This window comes from Rhopilema esculentum, chromosome 9, assembly GCF_057945365.1.
Source record: "Rhopilema esculentum isolate cy_ngs chromosome 9, ASM5794536v1, whole genome shotgun sequence".
Classification (NCBI taxonomy): Eukaryota; Metazoa; Cnidaria; class Scyphozoa; order Rhizostomeae; family Rhizostomatidae; genus Rhopilema; species Rhopilema esculentum.
In genome coordinates this window covers 6,187,102-6,203,724 of record NC_142823.1, presented here as the reverse complement: position 1 = coordinate 6,203,724, position 16,623 = coordinate 6,187,102, and the positions used below count along the sequence as shown (strand labels likewise).

Here is a 16,623-nt window from a genome sequence, read left to right as displayed (position 1 = left end):
TTTGGCGCCGGTGACTTAAGCGGCCACATACACAGGGACTACATCATTACCAGCTTATTTGACATACCGGCTGCTGCTCTTGCAATATACCTTTGCAATAAGTGAGTTACTTCGTTCTATGCCTTGTTTTTTAGGGGGGGGGGCGTAGTATTGAAACCTTGAAATTATATCGCTCATCCCATCCCTAAAGAGCAAATTGTATGACTTAAGGAAATCACTTAAAAAGTTTTTTGACCATACAATCTGTAAACAGCAGTAGGTCTAATGATGATCCCTGAGTAACTCACTAAACGTGAACGTACCTTATCTTCCAGAATTGGAAGAAAGAAGACAGTGGTTATTCCGATGTTTATTGCCGGGATATCCTGCATCGCTGTATCCTTGATTCCAAAAAAATCAGGGAGCAAACCATCGGGTAAGTTTTTCACAAAGATTTTCAAGCTGCAGCCATTCTCATACTTAGTTTGCCTCTATAAATATATAAAATGAAAGTGTACAATTCCAGATAGGGTAAACAAGACCTGAGGCACTCATTTGAATCAAAACATGTTCAATTTGAAAGAAGCTCACACATTAATTCCAAAAGTGATATCACTTTCTCAATGATCTTTCTTTATGTTGTCAAGGTACTATTTTGCAAACATTGTCTGTCTTGGCTCAAATTTTCTTGTTATGTCCTTGTTCAAATTCTATGAAATTATCTAGGAAAAGACGTGATATTAAAAATGAAGCGGACATTTTCAAGAATCAAAACGTCAGTTTAAGCCCCCGTTTTCAATGTCCTGTTCGAAAACGGAACCGCCATGGTACAAAATCCGTTTACTTTCGTACCAGTGTCAAAACTGGTCAGGGTAGCACAGCAAAGTTGTCTTGATTGAACTTTGCTAGTGTAAACGAAAAGGTGTGCAGAGAAAGTTTTTTACGTTTAAGCTTGCAAGGAGCAATGCAAATGGGGATTAAGTAGCTTCTTTGAGCAAAGCATTCCAACATAGCAAAGAAGCATCTTAGGTACTTTGTAGCAGTGTCTTCTTTATGTCTAATGGGTTTAAATGTATGCTCGCACCTCAAAGAGTGCTTCATCTTCCATGACCTAGATTAAAAGAGTTATGCACCATTCAGGCCTTCTAATACGTCCGGTCTTATATAAACTTCCAATACTGCACCATTACAGTCATCGTCAACATCCACTATTTGAAAACATCACCTCACTTGCTAAAGTCAACACAAAAATCAACCATTTTCATGCAAAACTAAATGATTCTGATACGATTGATTCGTACATGGATTGACATAACTTTTTTCATCCAGAACTTGTTAGTCTTCGAGTTTTCTTTGGAGTGCTTGGAAGGTTTTGCATCGCTTTGTCGCATGATTCCATTTTCATATGGTCGACCGAAATGTACCCGACTTGCGTAAGGTAAGATTAATTAAAAAATCAATCCTGTTATGCAAAAATTTCAGCAAAAATATTTGAGAAAATAGCGAAAACTCATTAAAATTCACTGAGTTTTCCGATTACCTAACCAATTGGAAAAAGTGAAATAGAAGATTGGAGACGAACATCAATATATAAAAAATATCTTCTGAACAAGTCGAAGTGTATTAGTATAGGTGCCTTATTATTTTAATAAATTATTTCAGATTCGACTTGGACTTTGATCAAATACATATATATTAATATATAGAAATTTGTCTTTTGATTCTTCCGTAGCACAGTGCTCAATACGTTAGTACGTAGAGCGTGATATGATGTGAGTCTCCTGAAGAGTGAGTTACTCACGAAACAGGCTTGTAGAGATAATCTATATAAATACTTACATCTCCGGCTGGGCCTAAAAAAACTTTACTTGTGTCGTTAAATTAGCTATTATTATCTTTGCTTGTAAAATGTGCTATTTTTGTTCTTTTGTTTTGGATTCCTTATTTTGCGCTCCAAATGTAAATGAAGGTTATTGTGAAGGAGCATATCCCGAAACGTTAATCAAGTTTTGTTTTTTTAGTGATCATCTATTTAAAGTTTTAAAAAACATTATAGTCTAGAGCTTTTGATTACATACACAATATATACAATTGGGCAGCACCCTTGTGGAAATAATTTCCCTCTGTCAACCTTGGCCTACTGAATAAATAAAGCAACAAATTCAAATACCTTCAATATATGAATTCCTTGACAGGAGTGCAGCCATGGGCTACTTGCAAATCTTTGCCCATATTGGTTCTTCACTAGCACCTTGGGTGGCAAAATGGCTCGTCGCCTTCCACGTGGTTCTACCGTTTTCAATAATGGGCGGTTTAGCTGTCATAAGTGCGATTCTGTTGTTGAGGCTGCCTGAGACTGCTAATAAGGAAACATTGGAAACACTTGCTGATCAATTTGAAATGAAGGGCAGCCACGTAAAGGAGGTAGATCTAAAAGAAGAGAAGGAAAACGTTAATGAGATAAAAGACCTAACTGCATGATATTTTCCACCCTCCTTCAGCAAGGAGGAGCAAAGTGCTGAAATTTTATTATCAAACCAATCTTTTACACTCTTTTTACTTTACAGAAAACCTTGCTTGAGGCATAGTTCTCGAAGCTCCTTATCTTTGGACTTTTTTGGACCTGATTGTTTGCAAGAATAAAAAATTCCAAAGATGAGAAGCTCCTTAGGTTGTTTGTTCTTGAAACAAAAGCATTGCATTGCAGTGACCATTGTCGAATGTAATCATGTCCGCCATTTTATCATAGCCATTAACACCTTCCATCGTCTCCGTACCAACAGCAACGTAATCTACAACACTTCTGTAGCATTCCCTCGTTTTATGTGTATACGCCCTTTATTGTAGTTAGTTAGTTATCATTTCGCTGGTGAAAAGAAGCACAAAAACACAGCAGATTTGTTTTCATTGTATCGATGGCCTAAGGCAGCATAAACCAAAAATCAAGATCATAAATTTAAAGATAAAGATTGGTGAGATCGTTCGTTTACAACTCTTTTATTAATAGTTCGGTATATCATGTACAACCACAATAAGAGCTATTAACGCATTACTGAATTTACCCTGGGTACCAGAGCTATTAAAGCATTACTGAATTTACCCTGGGTACCAGAGCCACAAACTTTCGAACGCGGAAACAGAGTGCCAAGCAGAGAAGCGGAGGAGCGTTTGTATGGTGAGTTCCACCAAAAGGGTTGATCAATAACTTTCAAATATAAAATTCTGAATGAAATTGATTGGTGAGACAAAATTGAAAGGAGCATACTATGCTTTAATGAGCGTTGTTGAAATACCCCACTTCCAGACTCTAAACCGGACATTCTTGTTTTTTTTAGTTCTTCAACGATGCCAGACTTTCCCGACTTAGGACGATGGTCAGTGGCGGCTCGTGATATTGGGCATTAGGGACAGTGTCCCACCACGGAATTTCAAAACATTTAGACTTTTAGCCGGGCATTCTTGTTTTGCTTAGTTCTTCAATGATGCTCAGACTTTTCAGAAAATTGATTTGGTCAAAATTGATTCAGAAAACAGAATGAAATGTGCACTTTATGGTCAAGCATTAATTTGGTACAGAATTTGACAGGGTGAATATTATGAGATGCAGAACAATTTTTAAAAACGCCCCCAAAAGCTATTTTAGACAATGCATATTAATCCCACACAATGCATCCTGCTCCACGCACAATGCATCCTGAACCACGCACAATGCATCCTGCTCCACGCACAATGCATCCTGCTTTAGGCACAATGCATCCTGCTCCACGCACAATGCATCCTGCTCCACGCACAATGCATCCTGCTCCACGCACAATGCATCCTGCTCCACGCACAATGCATCCTGAACCACGCACAATGCATCCTGCTCCACGCACAATGCATCCTGCTCCACGCACAATGCATCCTGCACCACGCACAATGCATCCTGAACCACGCACAATGCATCCTGCTCCACGCACAATGCACCCTGCTCCACGCACAATGCATCCTGGACCACGCACAATGCAAGAACACGTTTTTCGACAGGTATCACAAAAAGCATCCCTCGATTCAGTCTCCTTTTATGATGTAATTAGATGTAAAAGCCAGGACCGCATTCACATCTGTTGGAGCCTTAGGCCCACAGTTGATTGAGACCACTTGAAATATAACAAAAGTTTTGTCTTGTGCATAGTACTTGGCTAAACATAATCATAACCAAACGGGTTAATATTCACTAAATATGCAAACAATCTTTTGGTGGTACAAAAATTAAAAATGCCATGAAACAAGTAAATATTTGAGTATACCAAATCTTTTCGTCTTACACTCTTCAGAATTTAGAACGTAAGAACTCTACTCTAAGAAATATATATACTATATAATATAATTATAATTATATATAAATATATATAATATAATTTTGGTGGTACAAAACTTGAAAATGGCTTTGAAAAAAGCCAATATTTGAGTAAACTATAGCTTTTCGTTTAACACCTTGCAGAGTTTAAAACGTCAGAATATAGATCGAAAACTCTACGCTAAGAAATATATATACCCAGTTGTGGATCGAAATAGAAACGCGAGCACATGACTGTTGAGATTGCCCAATCAGCGCCGCTTACCTATTGAAATTTTTACCAATGGAAAACGAACTCCTTTTGTCTGCATAATAGCAGTTTTTTCTGGCTTATGTAGATAAATTCCAAAACTGCTAGATGGAACGACGATCGGGCTTTAGCAATTGTCCGAAACATGTCGCCACTATAGTTTTTTGCACAATCTGGGTTTTCCAGTAAATGTTGCCCGATAGCAGAATCGCGTGTTTTAGTTTTAGTCGTACTTTAAGATCTGCAAGACCGAAGTGGTTGTTCGCTTTGGGGATGAGTTTTGTTTATAGTACTAGACGGAACATGCTGTTTTATCTTATCTTCCAATATTTGGGTAGTGCATCCTACGTAGCCAGAATCACACTGGCACGTAAATTTATAAATAACTCTTTTGGGTGGTAGAAACGCAATCCTTTTGAATGGATGGAAGGGCCTTTTTTGCACTGTAAACTATACGTGGATTATACCGAATCATATGAGATGTCCTGTTAGAATATTTAGTAGCTCTATTTTCAAAGTTATTTTTATAACCCCAACTAATCAAATCTTTGGTTAGAAATAATTATTTGTTACCTGCTAGAGCCAGAATATGCTTATAACCGTCCATCTAGACAAGGTTTCTTCAGTTTTTGCACTGGCTTAAACATTCGAAGCATTTATCATTCTTTTCTGTAGAAAATTTAAAACCTACACTTTTCTAATCGCAAGAACTGCCACTTTTCATAGAGTACCGAAGTGATGATGTCATAAAAATATATTTTTATAATTTTTGAATTTTGATCCCAGAACCTGAAAGAGCATCATGAAATACCTCTAAATATGCAAAATCAATATACTTCTTAGTATGCAAAATCAGCTGATGTGTTGCAAATTGGCAAATTGGCTAAGATATGGCAACATAAGCGTAGGCTCTTACCCCATCAAACCTCTGTAATTTGATCTTGTTTCATAACTTTATGAACCAGGCCAGAATAACAGTAACCCGTTAGCAAACTTGAAATCTTTCATCGGTCATATCTCGCCCACTTTGGAACATATCTAACTAATTTTGCATATTGAGAGGTATTTTATGCCGTTCTTTCAGATTATGTGGCCAAATTCAAGAAATTCTAAAAATGGATTTTTGATGACGTCACACTTCGGCACTCTATTATTCTTAGCAACAAGCAAATTATAACATTGAAAATTTAAAAAAGTAAAACACATTTTTATTCATTTGGAAATATCTAGCCATACCGCCAGTTTCTCAAGATCGCATAAAACTTGTCTCGGCAAGGTAAAAAAAAGACGAATTATAAAATGCACAATTCCACTGTTATGCGATTGCACAATGGAATTACAGAAGATGCGGGTTAGTTGTATTTGTTGCTTGCTTATCGAGCAATTTCCCAATCGCTCTTTCAACGTTGCTTCAATCCCTTTGCCTGGAATCATTGTGAGCTGGCCACTCTCCTCAAACATTTTCAGGTTATAAGCTTTGGAAATCAGACAAAAATCTCTTTATTTTAAGCTGGTTTAAGTACAATAAAGTGTTTTGTACAAAGCAAAGTTATATAGAGAACGTCATTGTGGTTTTGTCCTACACCACCAAGAACCGCATATCAAAACACAATGGCTACAACACCGGTCGATACTCTTACACAACCGTTGACCATGGATGAGATTCTGCCATACATCGGGGAATTTGGAAAGTTTCAGATTCTTCTAGAAGTTGCATTTTGTGTTATGGCAATTCCAGGTTCGATGCTCATACTCGTCCCGTACTTTGCGCAAGACAGTCCTCCATGGACATGCGTTTCAAATAGTACAGTTTGCCGTCTTAATGGAACGTTTGATTCTTATAGCCGATTCTATCAATACCGATGCAATATGCCGAGGTCAGAATGGGAATTCACAAAGCCAAAAGAATACTCAATAGTCACACAGGTAAATCTTAACCAGCTCATTCCTACTGAACCCTTATTCAGAACAACTGTGTTAGTTGTTCCAAATTTAGAACAGAATAATATCATGTTCCCATTTCTTGTGTTGGTGAAAGGGGGTTAATGTCCGAATTCTTGATTTGAACCCCATCAAAATCACCAACACAGCACTGAACATTGTGTATCAGTTTATGCGACTGAACAGTTTCATTCGTTCTAGAAGCAATTTCAATTTCTTTTGGTGATCCAAAGGTTCCATGGACCATGCGATCAGGCGAGATGGCATTAACTAAGTTATGATTATCATTCTATTATTGATTTATTTACAGTGGGCTGGTACATTTACATGAAAACAATACATACACAAGATTAGATTGATGCTTAAAATTGGATAAATAAGTTTTTGGTATTGCAAAAATAATCTGATGAACCTTTGCGATGAGCTTTTGTGTTTTGAAAAAAGCAAAACTTTTAAACACGCTCAAATCTTTTTCATATGAAACTTCTGAGAGCATGTAACGTCAGAATAAGGGGTCCAAAAAAACAGGATGGAAAATTCGATCCAGAAATTGGCAGTTATTCTTCATCTTGTTCTTTCTGATCCTTATTCTGACCCTTCATACTCCAGCGTTTCTGTTAGAGCAGTGTGAGCACTTACCGTATTTAAATTGTACTCATTTGATAGGTGTAAACGGACAGCGTTTCCATCAACGAAAACTGAGCCAAATGAATACGGAGCAGTGTGGACGTAGCCTAAGTTGCTTGTCAAGCATTATTTCGACATGCAAACGTATAAACGATTACTTACATTTTTTTTTAAATTATCTTTGTCAGGCGCCTGTTGGCTTCTGCGAAAATTAGGATTAACGATAATTAAACAATCTTTTTGGTAAAAAGGTTGAAATTTTATCAAGATATAATAAGGAGCTACGTTATTTATCATGGTTTTATACATATGAATCACAAATAACATTATTTCGCAGGCCCATATAACCTAAACCACCTTTACCCACCCTCACTCATTTCTGTTGGCCAAGCGTCAATCAAAGATAAGTACCATTAGGAAAGCTAAGGCCTACTGAGAAACGGAAGAAAGTAGAAACTCAAGAACCAATAAACAAAAAGGAAGGTGGGAAAAACTCGAACTCGGCTTATGAACGAAGATTAGCAAGGAATGTGCTCCGAAACCATCTGGGGTAAATAACGCATGCCTAACTTAGGGGTGTTGGAGGCGATCCTCCGGACTAACTCCGGTTAAACAGGGTCCAACTAGCAGTATGTTGAAGTATCCGTTTACGCTAAATCCTATCTGAACCAGAAAGGTGAGGGGTGATTTAGCCCCTCTCTCATATTCTTACGCAAACAAGAATTTTCAGCAGTGATGCTCTTGCATACAGTTGCCATGGCAAAAAGGTTTTAAAAGAGTTCTCTTTAGACAACGTCAAATCATTGGCTACCTTGCCAAATGTAATCATTACAATTTTAATCGTAAGAAACATTTTGCCGTTGTTAAACTCAAAAACTATCTTTAGAAATTGCCAACATGAGGAAAGTAAGCTTTTACTTATTAAATTATATTTGATTTGTTTTGATTCATCCTGTGCTTCTGAGTGGGATATAGGAAGGCATGAGACCTGCATCTAGAATTGCGCAAAAAATCTTGTTTCTTTAGTGACATCATTGTTTATGATAAGCTGTTTTGTTTAGCTTTCGCGAAACCTACATTAAATTACGTTTCTGTGATATCTTAAGTGAATCTTAAAGATTTTTTTGCTAAAGATAAAAAAAATTGATAAGATTTAAAATTTCATTATGACGTCATGATATTTTGATGGGTATAATCATATAGAAATTTTAACCCTCTACAGCTAACCAGTCTGGAGAAATGACGGGGTGGGGGGGGGCTGAATTAGCCTGAGGATGCTCAAAAGAGCTTGGTCTAGATAGGGTTAACCGAAATGTTTACTCTAGATAGGGTTAACTAGAAAGGGTTTTACTCTATACTTCAAATTTAAAATGAACGTTTATTTCAGTTCGATTTGCACTGCGACACTGAAGTATACAGTTACTTGGCCACATCTTCAGTTTTTATCAGCTGGGCATTTGGAGCAGTCGTTCTTGGTTGGGCGTCAGATAGGTAAGTGATTGGAAAACTGAATCATTTTCGGTCCACAATGAATCTGATGACCTATTGATCGTAATAAAATGTATAGAAACATCAGCGGTTTCACGATGTCTGCTTTGTTTCTCTAACGACACTTTTTCTCGTGCTTGATAAGCGTAAAAAAAATTTAAAACGAAGGAAATCCTGTGGCAATATAAGGTGTGCCAAATTATTCTCTTAAGAGTGTCCCCAAAAGAAGGAGTGGTCCAGCCATTCAGTCCTATTGTTCTATTCTGTGTTTCCAATACTGCGCCAGCCCTTTTCATTATCGCTGTCAATGTTGAACATTTTGCTTAAAACTTGGATCTTGTTTTTAGGTATGGTAGAAGAATCAATATGCTGATATCGACAACTTTTATCCTTTTGTTTGGGTTCATCAGCTCGTTCTCTCCAAGTATTTGGTTCTACATTTTTGCACGAGCAGTGTTTGGGTTCTTCATACCAGGAACTTTTATACAGTCAATCGTTCTAATTTCAGAATTTGTAGGCCCAAAATGGCGTCCATTTGCGGGTATAGCAATTTGGCTAATATCTGCAGTAAGCGTTGTCATCCTTGGTGTTATAGCCATCTTCGTTCAGACGTGGAAAACACTGATGATAGTCATCACAGCTCCATATTTTTTCATCTTGCTGTTTTTCTTGTAAGTTTAATCCATGAAATTTTCTTATTCATTGTCAGGGATCCTTCTTTTTCTTGGCCGTGTGGATTAGCACAATATTAAGCTTAGGCCCTAAGGAAAGATAGCACGTGCATTGCCGATCTCTGTTAGAGTACTGAGTGTGATGTTTGAAGTTTCAACCGACCATTTTTTGTATTGGTTTTCTATTTTGATTTTAGGGTGTACGCAGTTCATATATATTAAACCTGGAATAGGACTGGGCCACTTTTCAGTTTTAGAACAAAAGCTAAGTTCAGTACGTAGATTAGAGAGAGAACAATTAAAAACAAATATGCCATATAGCAAAGGAATATATTTATATATATAAATCTTCTTGATAATTCGGATAGTAAAACCAAAGACTAGGGAAGGAAGGAAAGGGTTCCATTTGCTACTAAGATACCATCCAGCACTCAAGGCACAACAATCGTGCAGAATATGATTCCTGCATGAAACTTCACAACTTATTTACTTTAAAGTGTAGAATAAATTGCAAAACAGACTCAAGCCCAAAAATTCAGTTAAAAGCTATTTTTAGAACATTTGATTTGGTCCCAGTCCTCAAAATGACTTTAAGTCACTTGCGAGCGATTTAATTCAACTCAACTCAGCGGAAAGGTAGAAACTGAGGAGCCTAGTTGAAAACAGTAGAGTCTGCACGCAGGCTACATGAAACAACAAAGCCACACCAAGACTGTTTAATCGAGAATCAATTGATTTAACTCTTTCAATTTTTAAATAATATCTTTTGATGTCGATACAAAGAAACTGGCTGCAGAAAGAAGGGAGAGTTGTGGAACAATATTTTTTGAAGGTTTCTTGAAAAACCTTTGTTGACTGCGATATTTTTTGCCTCAGCTATTTTTGCATGGCCAGCCAATATTGGATAGACTATCAGACTGTTAATTCTCATAGACTATCCTTATTTTCTTGCAAGGGCCATTCCCGAATCAGCTAGATGGCTTCACGTGAATGGAAGAAATGACGAGGCTCTTGCAATCTTTCGAAAGATCGCTAAGTGTAATGGAAAAGAGCTTCCAGAAGTTCAACTAAAGAAGATTGAAGACAACTGTTCCAGCGGAATAAAACATTATCTTCACCTATTCAAGCCTGCAAAAATCGCAAGAAGGAGCTTGATCCAAGGATATGCCTGGTGAGTAAATACTTGTTTGTGATTCTAAAAGATAAAGTGGAGTCGTTGGTAGATACAATAGCTGTTGACAGATGGTGATTGATGATGGGGTTTGTCACTAATTACCAGAGAGAGACAGACACAGTTTAGCCAACTTTACAAAACGTGAAGGAAGATTTCAGTGCGTGTCAATTCTTTTGAAATGTGGAAAAGTTTGTTAGTTAGCCAATTAGCTAAGGGTTCTTGTGTGATTGTGTACGTGAAGAAGAAGTAACTCACCACTGCAGTTTTGCTGCAAATTTTAACTACACATAGTTTACTGTTTTTCAGGATGGTGAGTGGCTTGGTGTTCTTTGGAGTTTCATTTGGCGCCGGTGACTTAAGCGGCCACATACACAGGGACTACATCATTACCAGCTTATTCGACATACCGGCTGCTGTTCTTGCAATATACCTTTGCAACAAGTGAGTTTCTTTGTTCTATGCCTTGTTTTTTTTACGTGGGGGCGTAGTTTTGAAACCTTGAACTTATATCGCTCATCCTATCAAAATCCATCACTAAAGAGCAAAGTTGTATGACTTAATGAAAACAATATAAAAGTTTTTTGACTATACAATCTGAAAGTGAAAATATCTCTAAATGTGCAAATTCATTTACATTGCTGAGATACGTCCGTCGAAAGATCTGAATTTTGCCTTAAAGGAAAATAATGGATCGATACTTGTACTATTAATTATAACATAAACAGCAGTGGGTCAATGACGATGATCCCTGGATAACTCACTAAACTTCAAATCTACAGGAACGTACTTTATCTTGTAGAATTGGAAGAAAGAAGACAGTAATTATTTCCATGTTTATTGCCGGAATATCCTGCATCGCTGTCTCCTTGATTCCAAAAAAGTCAGGGAGCAAACCATCGGGTAAGTTTTTCACAAAGATTTTCAAGCTGCAGCCATTCTCATACTTAGTTTGCCTCTATAAATATATAAAATGAAAGTGTACAATTCCAGATAGGGTAAATGTTGTCAAGGTACTATTTTGCAAACATTGTCTGTCTTCGTTCAAATTTTAATGTGATGTCCTTGTTCAAATTCTAAGAAAATATTTAGAAAAAATTCAATCCGTTCGCTTTCGAACCAGGATCAAAACTGCTCAGGGTAGCACAGCAAAGTTGTCTTGATTGCATTTTGCTAGTGTAAACGAAAAGGTGTGCAGAGAAAGTTTTTTACGTTGAAGCTTCCAAGGAACAATGCAAATGGGGATTAAGTCGCTTGTTTGAGCAAAACATTCTAACATAGCAAAGAAGCATCTTAGGTACTTTGTAGCAGTGTCCTCTTTATGTCTAATGGGTTTAAAATCTTGCTCACACCTCGAGAAGTGCTTCATCTTCCATGATCTAGATTAAAAGAGTTCTGCACCATTCAGGACTTCTAATACGTCCGGCCTTATATTAGCTGCCAGTACTGCGCCATTAAAGACATCGTCAACATCACTATTTGAAAACATCACCCTACTTTTTAAAGTCAACACCTGTTCCGGGAAAGATAAACCATTTTCATGCAAAACTAAACGATTCTGATACGATTGATTCGTACATGGATTGACATAACTTTTTTCATCCAGAACTTGTTGGTCTTCGAGTTTTCTTTGGAGTGCTTGGAAGGTTTTGCATCACGTTGTCACATGATGCCATTTACATATGGTCGACCGAAATGTACCCGACTTGCGTAAGGTAAGATTAATTAAAAAAATCAATCCTGTTAGGCAAAAATTTCAGCAAAAATAGCGAAAACTCATTGAAAGTCACTGAGTTTTCCGATTACTTAACCAATTGGAAAAAGGTAAATAGAAGATTGGAGACGAATATCAATATATAAAAAATACCAGTTATCTTCTGAACAAGTCGAAGTGTATTAGTATAGGTGCCTTATTATTTTAATAAATTATTTTAGATTCGACTTGGACTTTGATCAAATACATATATATTAATATATAGAAATTTGTCTTTTGATACTTCCGTAGCACAGTGCTCAATACGTTAGCACGTAGAGCGTGATATATCATAGATTGAAGAAAGTAAAACTACATGGTTTATCTCTACAAGCCTCTTTCGTGAGTAACTCACTCTTCAGGAGATGTGAGATATATTAATATAAATATATGTACATTTATATATATAAATATATTACATCTCCGGCTGGGCCTAAAAAAACTTTACTTGTGTCGTTAAATTAGCTATTATTATCTTTGCATGTAAAGTGTGCTATTTTTGTTCTTTTGCTTTGTATTCCTCATTTTACGCTCCAAATATAAATGAAGGTTATTGTGAAGGAGCATATCCCGAAACGTTAATCAATTCTAGAGCTTTTGATACATACACAATATATACAATTTGGCAGCACCCTTGTGGAAATAATTTCCCTCTGTTAATCTTGGCCTACTGAATTAATAAAGCAAAAAATTCAAATACCTTCAATATATGAATTCCTTGACAGGAGTGCAGCCATGGGCTACTTGCAAATCTTTGCCCATATTGGTTCTTCACTAGCACCTTGGGTGGCAAAATGGCTCGTCGCCTTCCACGTGGTTCTACCGTTTTCAATAATGGGCGGTTTAGCTGTCATAAGTGCGATTTTGTTGTTGAGGCTGCCTGAGACGGCTAATAAGGAAACATTGGAAACACTTGCTGATCAATTTGAAATGAAGGGCAGCCACGTAAAGGAGGTAGATCTAAAAGAAGAGAAGGAAAACGTTAATGAGATAAAAGACCTAACTGCATGATATTTTCCACCCTTCTTCAGCAAGGAGGAGCAAAGTGCTGAAATTTTATAATCGAACCAAACCCAATATACACACTTTTTATTTTACAAAGAACCTTGCTAGTGGCCTAGTTCTCGAAGTTCCTCATCTTTAGATTTTTCGATCGAATTGTAGTACTCAAAGTTCCTTAATAGTTTCTTAATTTACGAAAATTGCTCCTCCTCCATTACAATTCTGTGTTAGTGTCGCTAGATTCTTAACTGTAGATGGCAAATAAGGTGAAAAAAGGATAATAAACTAGAAAGACATTTCATGTATGAAAAAGTGGAAACTCAGTAAAGAAAAAATGTAAAACTCGGAATTACACAATGAAACCCTCGATCGCTACCATCTTTACACAAAAATGGATGGAAACGGCTTCCTAACTTGATTGTTTGCAAGAATAAAAAATTCCAAAGATGAGAAGCTCCTTAGGTTGTTTGTTCTTAAAACAAAAGATTCTTTAATTTTTTCTGCCTACTGCAAGTTGCACGAAAGTTTGGTACATTAACTAACTTTAAATGAAGCATTACGATGGCACAATGATGATCACCAAGTCAAATGCAAACTTGGTAAAACTTCTAACCCCCCCCCCCCCCTTCCCCCCAACCCTTCAAGAAAAAAGGAGGCATTGCAGTGACCATTGTCGAATGTAATCATGTCCTCCATTTTATCATAGCCATTAACACCTTTCATCGTCTCCGTACCAACAGCAACGTAATCTACAACACTTTTGTAGCATCTTCTGTAACATTCCTTGTTTTATGTGTATATGCCCTGTATTGTAGTTAGTTAGTTTTCATTTCGCTGGAGAAAAAAAGCACAAAAACACAGCAGATTTGTTTTCATTGTATCGATGGCCTAAGACAGCATAAACCAAAAATCAAGATCATAAACATAAAGATAAAGATTAGTGAGATCGTTCGTTTACAACTCTTTTATTAATAGTTCTGTATTTCATGTACAACCACAATAAGAGCGATTAACGCATTACTGAATTTACCCTGGGTACCAGAGCTATTAAAGCAATACTGAATTTACCCTGGGTACCAGAGCTATTAAAGCAATACTGAATTTACCCTGGGTACCAGAGCCACAAACTTTCGAGCGCGGAAACAGAGTGCCAAGCAGAGAAGCGGAGGAACGTTTGTATGGTGAGTTCCACCAAATGGATTAATCAATAACCTGCTCCACGCACAATGCATCCTGCTCCCACACAATGCATCCTGCTCCACAAACAATGCATTCTGCTCCACGCACAATGCTTCCTGCTCCACACACAATGCATCCTGGACCACGCACAATGCAAGAACACGTTTTTCGACAGGTACCACAAAAAGCGTTCCTCGATTCAGTCTCCTTGCGAAACAACGAAGAGAATTAGATGTAAAAGCCAGGACCGCATTCACATCTGTTGGAGCCCTAGGCCCACAGTTGATTGAGACCCCTTGAAATATAACAAAAGTTGTGTCTTGTGCATAGTACTTGGCTAAATATAATCATAACCAAACGGGTTAATATTCACTAAATATGAAAAAATATTTTGGTGGTACAAAAATTAAAAATGCCATGAAACAAGTAAACATTTAAGTATACCAAATCTTTTCGTCTTACACTCTTCAGAGTTTAGAACGTCAGAACATAGATCGAAAACTCTACGCTAAGAAATATATATACCCAGTTGTGGATCGAAATAGGCCAATCAGAAACTCGAGCACATGACTGTTGAGCTTGCCCAATAAGTGCTGTTTGCCTATAGAGAATGTTACCAATGGAGACCTAAGGTGAAAACGAACTCCTTTTGTCTTCATAATATCGGTTTTTTCGTGCATATGTAGATAGATTCTAAAACTGCAAGATGGAACGACGATCGGGCTTTACCAATTTTCCGAAACATGTCGCCACTATAGTTTTTTTGCAGAATCTGGGTTTTCCAGTAAATGTTGCCCGATAGCAGAATCGCGTGTTTTAGTTTTAGTCGTACTTTAAAATCTGCAAGACCGAGGGGGTTGTTCTCTTTGGGGATGAGTTTTGTTTCTAGTACTAGACGGAACATGCTGTTTTATTCTATCTTTGGGTAGCCAGAATCACACTGGCACGTAAATTTATAAATAACTCTTTTGGGTGGTAGAAACGCAATCCTTTTGAATGGATGGAAGGGCTTTTTTTGAACTATAAACAATACGTGGATTATACCGAATCATATGATATGTCCTGTTAGAATATCCAGTAGCTCTAGTTTGAAAATTACTTTTTAAAACCCCAACTAATCAAATCTTTGGTTAGAAAAAATAAGTTGTTGCCTGCTAGCAGGGACGAAACTACCGGGGGGAGTGGGGGTTGTAACACCCCCCAATCCAAAAATTAGTCGATTTCGCAGGGCAATCGAAGATTTTGCAGGGCGCCAAGAACGGAACAGGTATGTAAGGAAATGCTCCGTTATGCATTTTAGAGAACGGAACAGGTATGTAAGGAAAAGCTCCGTTATTTGCAATGCGAAAGCATTTCTTACCGAAAGTCATAGCCAATGGATGCAATGATTGATGCATATGTTTATGATGGCAAGGTTGAGTCCATGCAAATTAATTTAAGTTGTAAATTATTTTCATGACAAGCACGGCGTCACTGGAGGGGAATAAGAGGCTGAAGGCCCTCACTTATAATTGTTTCTATTACTTTTTGACAGTGCAGGAACTAAAAAACATAATAAATCGTTAAGATACCGATTTTGTTTCATCTAATTGCTAACTTTTTCACGTATATTTTTATTATTTTTCTTTTATTATATATATAATTGCAGTTACGCAGTCCCGACATGAACGTTTCATGTTGTTTCTGCTTCTGCAGCTCTGCACACTACTTCTGATAATCTTCTCCATTCTTTGCGGTCCCTTGCTGTGGATCGTATCTTTTCAAAATCTCCATTGTTCTTTATGTTCGGTAGTGGAAATGACCTTCCATTGCTCTCGCCCTGGTATCTTTGTTTAAAGTTGTCACCAAAGTTTCTCTAGGTCTGCCTCTGAATCCCCTCTCCGATCCCTCAAAGTAAAATCTCATTGCCTTCACAGCCGGTGTATCGTCGGACAAACGTAATATGTGACCAAACAGCCGCCATCTACCCTTGAGGATGTCAATTGACATTGGTCCTTCTTCGCATCTTTTGTACAAGTTCTGATTGGAGATCTTGTTAGGATACTTTTTTCCTATTAGCTGTCTCAGTTGCTGTCTGTGAAAAGCATCTAGACCTTTTGTATCTTTTTGTGTCAGTCCCCAAGTAGAGCTGTTATACATCAGAACTGGTTTTACAAGTGTTCTGTAAAGCTTGAGGCGAAGTTTTTCGCTGACGTGGTCTTTTCTGATCCAGATGTGATTTAA

General features: G+C 37.4%; 1 protein-coding gene across 11 annotated transcripts in view; it reads left to right on the top strand.

The window, feature by feature from the left end:
• The window catches only part of LOC135688956 (uncharacterized), a 109,026-nt gene that overhangs the window by 46,101 nt on the left and 46,302 nt on the right, over positions 1–16,623 (top strand). For 8 of the 11 annotated variants that reach the window (XM_089110028.1, XM_089110025.1, XM_089110029.1 and 5 more), the window contains 3 exons: positions 315–415; positions 1,309–1,417; positions 6,413–6,494. In XM_089110028.1, coding sequence (XP_088966154.1) covers positions 315–415; positions 1,309–1,417; positions 6,413–6,494 — 292 coding nt within the window. Of the gene's footprint in view, positions 1–314; positions 416–1,308; positions 1,418–6,412; positions 6,495–8,523; positions 8,628–8,971; positions 9,296–10,250; positions 10,467–10,775; positions 10,911–11,268; positions 11,370–12,072; positions 12,182–12,944; positions 13,662–16,623 lie in introns of those variants that run through there. The other 3 variants (XM_089110030.1, XM_089110023.1, XM_089110032.1) reach the window with 3 other exon arrangements.